The 10,175-nt window shown below is 44.2% G+C and overlaps 1 protein-coding gene across 1 annotated transcript in view; it reads right to left on the bottom strand.

Annotated features, from left to right (window-relative positions):
* Positions 1–776: 776 nt before the first annotated feature.
* The window catches only part of LOC109920950 (ubiquitin carboxyl-terminal hydrolase 33-like), a gene marked incomplete at its 3' end in the record, with an annotated part of 16,262 nt that continues 6,863 nt past the window's right edge, over positions 777–10,175 (bottom strand). Inside the window, exons 4-8 of the mRNA XM_048593553.1 lie at positions 6,054–6,197; positions 5,378–5,468; positions 5,080–5,149; positions 1,881–1,994; positions 777–855 (exon numbers count right to left, since the gene is read on the bottom strand). Coding sequence (XP_048449510.1) covers positions 777–855; positions 1,881–1,994; positions 5,080–5,149; positions 5,378–5,468; positions 6,054–6,197 — 498 coding nt within the window. The remainder of the gene's footprint in view (positions 856–1,880; positions 1,995–5,079; positions 5,150–5,377; positions 5,469–6,053; positions 6,198–10,175) is intronic.

The following is a 10,175-nucleotide window of genomic DNA, read 5'->3' as shown; positions in this document are numbered from 1 at the left end:
TCAATAAATCTGTAATATGAAGCTAGCCTCAATATTGGTGACTATTATATCATCAATTACTGCAAAAAAAAAAAAACAGTTGATTTGCTAATATCCTTTAGGGATTGAAATCCACTTCCCATACCTGTTCTGGCCTACACGTGACTCCAGACTCCCAATGTGGTTGACTCTTAACCACCCTCTGAAACTACTCTAGCAAGCTACTCAGTTCAAGGGTGATTAGACATGAACAACAAATAATAGCCCAGCCACGAACATCCACAGCCAATGAATAACAAAAGACGCATTCAAGAAAGCATTAGATTATTATTTGGATAGAAATAGTGTACACGATATGGGTGGGTGGGAGTCTGGAGAATGGCATGAGGTAATGATGCTCATTTGAACAGCTGGTGTGGGCAAGATGGGTTGAATAGCCCCCTTCTGAGCCAGAACAATTGTGGGAAAAAAAATTAAATTCTAGAGAACATCTTTGAGCAAACGTGGGAACTGGGAAGTTTCAGATCATACTTTAAATTGATAGAAGTTTTAGGGACTATTAGACTGAGTTCTGGATAATACAGCACTGACCTGAAACTGGATTAAGCAATAAGACCAGCTAATATTATTCAGAATTGGAAACTTCTATCCTAATCTCCATGGCTCAGTTGCATGGAGATCTTTTTTGCATTCAAAAAGGTTACAAATATCATAGGTTGATAAATGAACATTGTGGGGTAGAAAATTGATAATCATAAAAAATTCAGTGAAAAATTCCTCAGTGATAAAGTTCTCACCTGCTGAGAATATCCCCGAAACATTGGATTCACTGTTTTAATTCCCTGGAACAGGTTTGTAGGCACAACGTAGCTGGGGCTGGAGAAACACAGTCAGATGAATGATAAAGAATAATGTTGCTTGATTTACACCATATTTACATACATATGCCCCAATATCGATGGCTGCTGAGCTCACATGAATGCAGTTATCCTATTATATACAACAGCCGGAGGGGTAACTCTATGACAGGAATAACGTGGTTTCACATCAGCGCCGATAGCTCCTCGAATGGCCTATTTGCTGAAGGACTCTTTACTGAAAGACGAGAAGCTTCAGTGCATCAGGCTCATCCTGGTGATCAGAAGTAAACCAGATGAGAAGTTTCCATCATTCAGAAGTAAGCCATGAGCAGGATATACTTGGATAGACCCAGGGAGAAGGGAGACACACAACTCTCAGCTTTTCCACAAATGAAGGTACTAAAATACATTTGCTGGAATTGTTGGGCCTGTACTGTTGTTAAATTAAATGTAAATTTCAACAAACTTGCACTAGTTTTTCACTTCAACCAAACAAAAACGTAAGAATGATTATAGAAACCAGCTGATTCTGTGCCAATTGCTGTCTTGGAACCCTTTCCATTACTGAGATGGAAGCCAGAATAAGCACCATTCCCAAACAAATGGAGTGTTTAAAAAACAGTAATAGGCAATAACAACTTTGAAACTTAATTTAATACAAATACAACCATTGCTGATATTGGCAATTACAAGCAGCTGCATATTTTAAGTGATAGAAATTAAATTTACAGGTGCAGCCAAAAACGTACTTGTGCTTGTGCAGTTCTTCCAACATTTACTGGTCTGCTCAAACCAGATAGCTTGTCCCACATTACAGCTCATTCCCACTACCTGGTTCCATCATTGAAGGTAATTTTCGAACCCTTTCAAAACTATTTCTGCTTTATTACTTCTCTTGATTTCTTCAAGTCACTTAAAAAAGAAAAACTCTCTCTCTGACCATGCCTTTTCCAGTCTGCCCAATATCTTCCTCTTCCCATTAGCAGGTGCTCCATTAACTGTGGAAGGTATTATAAAATGCAGTATTGTTGTGTGGCTTACCGATTCTTGTGCCATATTTCTGCCATCAACTTCTGGTAACTTTTTGATAGAGCTGGCTTTTTAACTGTTTGCACCATGCCTCCACATTCAAGGAAAAATAAAGTCAAGGGTGGGCTGGGGAAGAAAGAGATAACATTCTTCACATATGATCTTCACCAGGAAAGTCCCAGTTTGTTTCTACTCAGCAATGCCTCCCAATCCCATGATCTCCACCACAGAGAAAGAGAACCTTAGCTATAACAAAGGAACAGCATCTCCAATTTCTCCACTAAGTCACACATCATCTAGTCCTTGACATATCCCTTTCCTGTCACTGGGTTAACATTGTTGTCTCTCCATACTAATGCTATTGTAGGAGCACCACCTTACAAGGACTCCGGCAGTGTAAGGAGAACAAGGAGAACAGAGCAACAAGGAATGGCCGACCAATGCTGCCAAACCACTAGTCACCCGTAGCCAAAGCACAAATAAAAATTCATCTGGAAAATCGATTGACATGTCATGAATTGGGTACAAGACAAAGCTCAGATATAATGGTACACCATTGACCATTTACAAATGCTCAATACGATAATGGCTGATCTCATTGTGGTCTCAATTCCACTTTCCTGTCTCAATTCCACTTTCCTATCTGCTCATTGTAACGCTTGACTCGCACATTTGACAATAATCTTATCTAAAGATGTCTTTAATTAATTCAATGACCCCAGCTTCCTCTTCTTTTTTGAGAAAGAGAATTCACATTCCAAAGAACTTTAGGAAAAAATAAATTCTCATCACTCCTTTTAAAAGGGGGTGCTAGTACTCCCTAAGAGGAAACAGCCTCCTGGTGTCTATTAAGTCTTATGTTTTATGGTCATTATTTCAGTCTCCTAAACCCCAATGGGAGTAAAACCCAAACCATTAAACATTTTCTAAGGTTTACCTTCCATTCCAGGAATGAATTAAGTGAACCTTCTTTGAACAGCTTCTAATATAATTATACAATTTTTAAGTAAGGAGACTAAAGCTATATACAGCACTTTGATGCCATCTCACCGATGCCCAGTACAGCTGCGGCAAAACTTACTTTTATATTCCATTCTCGAGAACCAGAGAACATAGTTTCGTATTACTTATTTTGTAAAAGACTTCAAGGTGAGGAAAAACTGTCACACAGCAACTGGTCTAGGCCTGAAAAACACTGAAGGTCTGGTGGGGGCAAGTTCAATTGAGGCATTGAAGAGGGCTTGAGATGATTACTTAATTAGAAACAATATGCGGGGCTATGGGAAAAAGGGAGATGTTTGGCATGAAGTCAATGTGCCAGAAAGACAATGGGCTGCATGACATTCTTCTACACAGTAACAAGTCTGTGATTCCTATTCGCTGTAGGAGACCATTTCTCTCATTCTGCAGGGTTTTGCAATCTCTCTCATTTAAATAATATACTGCTTTCCTATTCTTTCACCCAAACTGAACAAATCACATTTTCCCACATTATACTCTTCTGCCAATTTTGTCCACTCACAACATGTCCATATGCAGACTCTCTACCACCTCTTGACAGCCAATGATCCTATCAATTTTGGTAACATGAGCACATTTAGGTACCATTCAGTATCTTCATCAAAGTCATTGATATAGATTAAAAATACTCAAAGGCCTGGTATTGAACCCTGTGCCCTCTGCTAGTTAGCTTGCCAATATGAGAAAGACCCATTAATGACTCATCTCTGCAACCCATTAGCTAACCAATCCTTTGTCCATGCTACTGTCTCCTACACAAATGTCTCAGAGAAGAAATTCCTCATCTCAGTCTTAAACTGGTGCCCCTTAATTATGAGACTATGCTCTCTGGTCCTAGACTCTCTCATTAGAGGAAATATCCTCACAGCAATTACCCTGTCAAGCTCCTTAAGAATTCCGCATGGTTCAATAAGGTCACCTCTCATTCTTCTAAATTCCAATGAGTGGAGGCCCAACTGGTTAACCTTAGATCATACGACAATCACTTCACATCAGGGATCATCCTAGTGAACCTTCTCTGAGCTACTTCCAACGAAATAATACATTTTCGTAAATAAAGGGACCACAGCTGTTTACAGAATTCCAGATGTGGTCTCACACCATGAACAGCTGCAGCAAGACCTCCCCAATTCTTATACTCCACCCCTTGAAATAAGGGCCAACATTCACCCACTGCACCTGTCTGTTAGCTTTCTCTTTTGAGCACAAGTACCCCCAAAGTTCCTTCGCTGCAGTTTTTCTCCACTTAAATAATACTATTTTTGTTCTCCTTTCCAAATAAGCAACATAACATTTTCACACATTATACTCTATTTTCCAACTTTTCGCCAATTTACTTAACTTTTCAATATCTCTGTAAACTGTTTGTATCCCTCTTGCAACCTGCCTTTCCACCTATTTTTTGTTTTGTGAAAATTTGGCTAAAGTCCATTCACTTCTTTCCTTCTCTTTATCCACAAAATCACAAATTTGCCTATCCACACCAGAAAACACCAAAAATCAACATCCGCAGGCAAAAATTGCGTATCCACGATTTTTAAACAAGCTCTGCACTCACGAATTTCATCATTTGCAGGGATTCTCAAGGATGGATACGTAGGAATGACTGTTTATTGCTTTAATCTTTGTAATCACCTTTAATGTGGTACCTTATGAAGTGTCTAAATTTATCAAATGCAGTTATATTTCCCCCCACAAAAGGAACCTCATAGGTTTTAAAGGGACACGAGAATTTAATCTTCCATTTCCCAGGGGTGAAATTCTTGTGCAGTTGTTCTTTTGGAGATGACCAGGGACAACAGGTTTGATCGACTGTAAAAATGACAAGCTGAGCCTGGCCATCTCCTATCAGATGTCTGCACACTTTCTCAGCCTTATTGATCGGGGGTTGTGATCTCATTTGACTTTCCTTTACATAGGTCAATAGCATTGCTTGTATCGCCTCTAACTGACACAAAAACTTTGGAGAGGACAGCCTGGGTTTGAAGCTATGAACAGCCAGTTCTTAACAACTCAGCTTGTCATTGACATTTAGCAATGCAGGGAGCAAGTTAGGGTCTTCAAAATGTATGAAAAGAAGATACAGTACTTTGAGTACAGCAAAGAAACTTTGAGCTAGATTCTCATAATCAGTTTGCATTCTATAGTATTTGTAAGGGTTCTCAGAAAGCTTGTCGGAAGTTCATCTTACCAGTTAGAAAGAGCTTGAAGAGCTGCATTCATATAACAAGTATTTCCTATGTTTTTCAATCCAGTGAGACCTGGAAGGACAACATACACAGGTTCAAAAAAACCCAAACTTTTTATAAGGAAATTGTGTGTTCAGAATGTTACTTATAAAGCAGCACACTTTCACCGTCATAGCTCATTTCTTTTAAAAAGGCTGTCCCAACTCAAGGGCTTTTACAGAGGAAATAGAACAATAGGGGAATAAAAGGCAGTAGAGGTCCAAAGAGGGAATTTAAAGCAGCAACTTTGAATGATCAAACCTCTTGTCTTCATGTCATCATATTCTGCATCTAGGTCACGTCCCACTAGCGTAATAGGAGCTTTCAGCATCTGATTACAGGGAGATGGGTCCTACAATAAAACACACACAAGGGCATATAAATAAAGACAAGAACAATTTGGTGTATAAGAGAGCCAATGACCAGTAGATTATAATCGTGAAGAGCACAAAATTACAGCAAATAATTGTATGCTGCAAAGCAATTGCTACATCACATTCCCAGAGTGACTAAAGATGTGGCCTCAATGTCCCAGTTACTAAGAACAAATGTAACTGCAATAATATCCAACTTACAGTCAGTAGATCTTAATCTTGCTGCATTCTATTGGAGAAACTACTTTAGTTAGTACAAGAGTAGTAGCCATTCAATTTCAATAAAAGTGGTTTTAAGATCCACAAATCTCTGAGTCTGACTGACAAGCTTGCATGCATGCAACACATTTAATCTCCTCTGACCCATTCCCAACAAGTGCCCAGGAAGTGACTTAGATTCATAATTTCAGTATGACAAATGGTTCAAAACACAAATTGTACTTGCAGCAAATAGCCCTTTTGTAGTAGCTGAAAAGAATATTATCCGGCGTTCATGCACTTGTAGTAAAATCGGCAATATCTGGCTCTTTCACATCTGTGGTATTATTTGAATGGAGCCTTACCTGGTGTTCATGCACCTGTGGTGGTCTCCCACGTTGCACTATTGGTGGAGGTCCAAGTTTCCGCTCCAGAAACACCTCCTTTCCACATGCATAACACCAGACTCTCAAGGTGGTAAGGTTAACAGTGAGATTGTGGTTAGTTTCCTGAAAATAACAAATGTAATTCACAAGAAAAATCAGATTCTATATGAACAGGCCAAGACTAAACACTTGCACTTCATATTCTTTTGCAATTAATTTGTGATTGGTGAGAGGACAAGTTTTGCCAAATAAAAGTGTGCACATGAACTCTCTGCACAGTAAATCTCTACATATAAAAACAGGAGGTCTTCCCTAGTTAGTGTCAGAATTCACCATCAACTATTTCTGGGCTTCTGCTAAACTTCATTTCCTTTTGCAGCAGGAACACTGATCTCCCACAAGGTGGCACATGCTTTCTAGACAACAAGGTGCAGTGCTGGATGAACACAGCAGGCCAAGCAGCATCATAGGAGCAGAAAGGCTGACGTTTCGGGCCTAGACCCTTCATCAGAAATGGGGGAGGGAAAGGGGGTTCTGAAATAAATAGGGAGAGAGGGGGAGGCGGATAGAAGATGGATAGAGGAGAGGATAGGTGGAGAGGAAACAAACAGGTCGAAGAGGCGGGGATAGGGCCGGTAAAGGTGAGTGTAGGTGGGGGGTTAGGGAGGGGATAGGTCAGTCCAGGGAGGATGGACAGGTCAAGGGGGCGGGATGAGGTTAGTAGGTAGGAGATGGGGGTGCGGCTTGAGGTGGGAGGAGGGGATAGGTGGGAGGAAGAACAGGTTAGGGAAGTGGGGACGAGCTGGACTGGTTTTGGGATGCGGTAGGGGGAGGGGAGATTTTGAAACTTGTGAAATCCACATGGGAACCCTGCAGCCCAATGGTATCAAAGCGGAATATGAGTTGCTGTTCCTGCAACCTTCGGGTGGCATCGTTGTGGCACTGCAGGAGGCCCAGGATGGACATGTCGTCTGAGGAATGGGAGGGGGAGTTGAAATGGTTCGCGACTGGGAGGTGCAGTTGTTTATTGTGAACCGAGCGAAGGTGTTCTGCAGAGCGGTCCCCGAGCCTCCGCTTGGTTTCCCCGATGTAGAGGAGGCCACAACGGGTACAGCGGATGCAGTATACCACATTGGCAGATGTGCAAGTGAACATCTGCTTGATATGGAAAGTCTTCTTGGGGCCTGGGATGGGGTGAGGGAGGAGGTATGGGGGCAGGTGTAGCACTTCCTGCAGTTGCAGGGAAAAGTGCCAGGTGTGGTGGGGCTGGAGGGGAGTGTGGAGTGGACATGCTTTCTAGAAACTGGTTTGTATCTTATTTTATTTGCCCCAAACAGGCTCACCGGATACATTCACTTATGCATAGTGCATTTCTCCATATGTCACAGAAAGAGAAGGCTTGCACTGATATCACTCAGTTACGGACAGCTTAACTTGCACAGGAGCATCAGCTGTATACATAAAATGCCCTCGACTTCATCTTTCGCGTTTCCCACACCTCAGCCCTCACACCCCCTCCCCGATAACAACAAAGACAGAATTCCCCTTGTCCTCATGTATCACCCCATCAACCTCCGGATTCAACGCATCATTCTCGGCCACTTCCGCCACCTGCAAGGATATATTTCCCTCCCCACCCTTATCTGCCTTTCGGAGGGACCGCTCTCTTCGTGACTCCCTCATCCGCTCCACACTCCCCATTAGCCCCACCACCCCTGGCACTTTTCCCTGCAACCGCAGGAAGTGCTACACCTGCCCCTACACCTTCCCCCTCACTTCCATCCCAGGCGCCAAGAAAACCTTCCACATTAAACAGATGTTCACCTGCACATCTGCTAATGTGATATATTGTATCCGCTGTTCCCGATGTGGCCTCCTCTATACTGGGGAAACCAAGTGAAGGCTTGCAGACCACTTTGTGGAACACCTACACTTGGCTCGTGACAAATGACAACACCTCCCAGTCACGAACCACTTCAACTCCCCCTCCCACTCCCACTCCTTGGACGACATGTCCATCCTGGGCCTCCTCCAGTGCCACAACGATGCCACCCGAAGGCTGGAGGAACAGCACCTCATATTCCGCTTGGGAACCCTGCAGCCTAATGGTCTCAATGTGGACTTCACAAGCCTCAAAATCTCCCACTCCCGACCTCATCCCAAGACCAGCCCATCTCATCCCCATCTCCTTGACCTATCCGTCTTTTCTCCCACCTACCCGCCCCTCCCTCCTTACTGACCAACCCCCATCCCAACTCCCTACCTACACTCACCTTTACTGGCTTCATCCCCATCTCCTTGACCTGTCCATCTTCTCTCCACCTTCTATCATTGCCTCTCCCTCTCTGTATTTATTCCAGCGCCCCCTTCCCCTCCCCCATTTCTGAAGAAGGGTCCAGATCCGAAACATCAGCTTTCCTGCTCCTCTGCCTGGCCTGCTGTGTTCGTCCAGCTTTACACCTTGTTATCTCAGACTGCAGCATTGGCAGTTCCTACTATCTCTAGCTATATACATCTTCTAGTTTGAAAAACCACATGTCACTAACATGCACAAAGCTGGACAAATATGGTCACAGGGTAGAGTAGGAAATGGGAGGGGAAGAAGGGGAAATCTATAGAGGGGCTACACTGGGAAAAGATTTGGTTGGACAGTTCCTACTTCTTCACAGCGTGCCTGGTTTAAACAGCAAAAACATACTGCTGTTAAGCTGCAACGTTACAGACATTAGGTTTCTTTCTCAAAGACAGAAAAAATTAAAATGGTGAGCAACACTACAGTGATGGAAATAGTGAAGGTAGAAGAATCTTTCTTAAGGTTAACTGCAGCCAACATGAAAAAGTAATCAACTAAGTCCTCACATCTGTAGACTATCCACTGATTGCTACTGGAAAATTAGATAACGCCTGCCTCTTTGTAGGTTATGTGGAACAATCCCTCTTCCGTACCTACACCGGCCCTAAACTCCACCTCTTCCTCCGTTACATTGATGACTGTATCAGCGCCGCCTCGTGCTCCCACGAGGAGCTCGAACAGTTCATCCACTTCACTAACACCTTCCACCCCAACCTTAAGTTTACCTGGACCATCTCTAACACCTCTCTCCCCTTCCTGGACCTCTCTGTCTCCATCTCGGGCAACCACCTAGAAACCGATATTCATTTCAAGCCCACCGACTCCCACAGCTACCTAGAATACTCCTCCTCCCACCCACCTTCCTGCAAAAATGCTATCCCCTATTCCCAATTCCTTCGCCTCCGCCGCATCTGCTCCCAGGATGAGGCATTCCACTCCCGTACATCTCAGATGTCCTCGTTTTTCAAGGACCATAACTTCCCCCCCTCGGTGGTCGAGAACGCCCTCAACCGTGTCTCCCACATCTCCCGCACCTCATCCCTCACACCCCGTCCACGCAATAAGAGCCAAAAAAGAATCCCCCTTGTCCTCACGTACCACCCCACCAACCTCCGGATCCAACGCATCATCCTCCGACACTTCCGCCATCTGCAATCCGACCCCATCACCAAAGACATCTTTCCCTCCCCACCCTTATCTGCTTTCCGGAGGGACCACTCTCTCCGTGACTCCCTTGTCCGCTCCACACTCCCGTCCAGCTCCACCACACCCGGCACTTTTCCCTGCAACCGCAGGAAGTGCTACACCTGCCCCCATACCTCCTCCCTCACCCCCATCCCAGGCCCCAAGAAGACTTTCCACATCAAGCAGATGTTCACCTGCACATCTGCCAATGTGGTATACTGCATCCGCTGTACCCGGTGTGGCTTCCTCTACATCGGGGAAACCAAGCGGAGACTCGGGGACCGCTTTGCAGAACACTTACGCTCGGTTCGCAACAAACAACTGCACCTCCCGGTCGCGAACCATTTCAACTCCCCCTCCCATTCCTCAGACGACATGTCCATCCTGGGCCTCCTGCAGTGCCACAACGATGCCACCCGAAGGTTGCAGGAACAGCAACTCATATTCCGCTTGGGAACCCTGCAGCCCAATGGTATCAATGTGGATTTCACAAGTTTCAAAATCTCCCCTCCCCCCACCGCATCCCAAAACCAGTCCAGCTCGTCCCTGCCTCCCTAACCTGT

This window comes from Rhincodon typus, unplaced genomic scaffold, assembly GCF_021869965.1.
Source record: "Rhincodon typus isolate 14 unplaced genomic scaffold, sRhiTyp1.1 hic_rhity00003092, whole genome shotgun sequence".
In the NCBI taxonomy this organism is placed as follows: domain Eukaryota; kingdom Metazoa; phylum Chordata; class Chondrichthyes; order Orectolobiformes; family Rhincodontidae; genus Rhincodon; species Rhincodon typus.
This window is presented reverse-complemented; position numbering and strand designations above follow the sequence as displayed.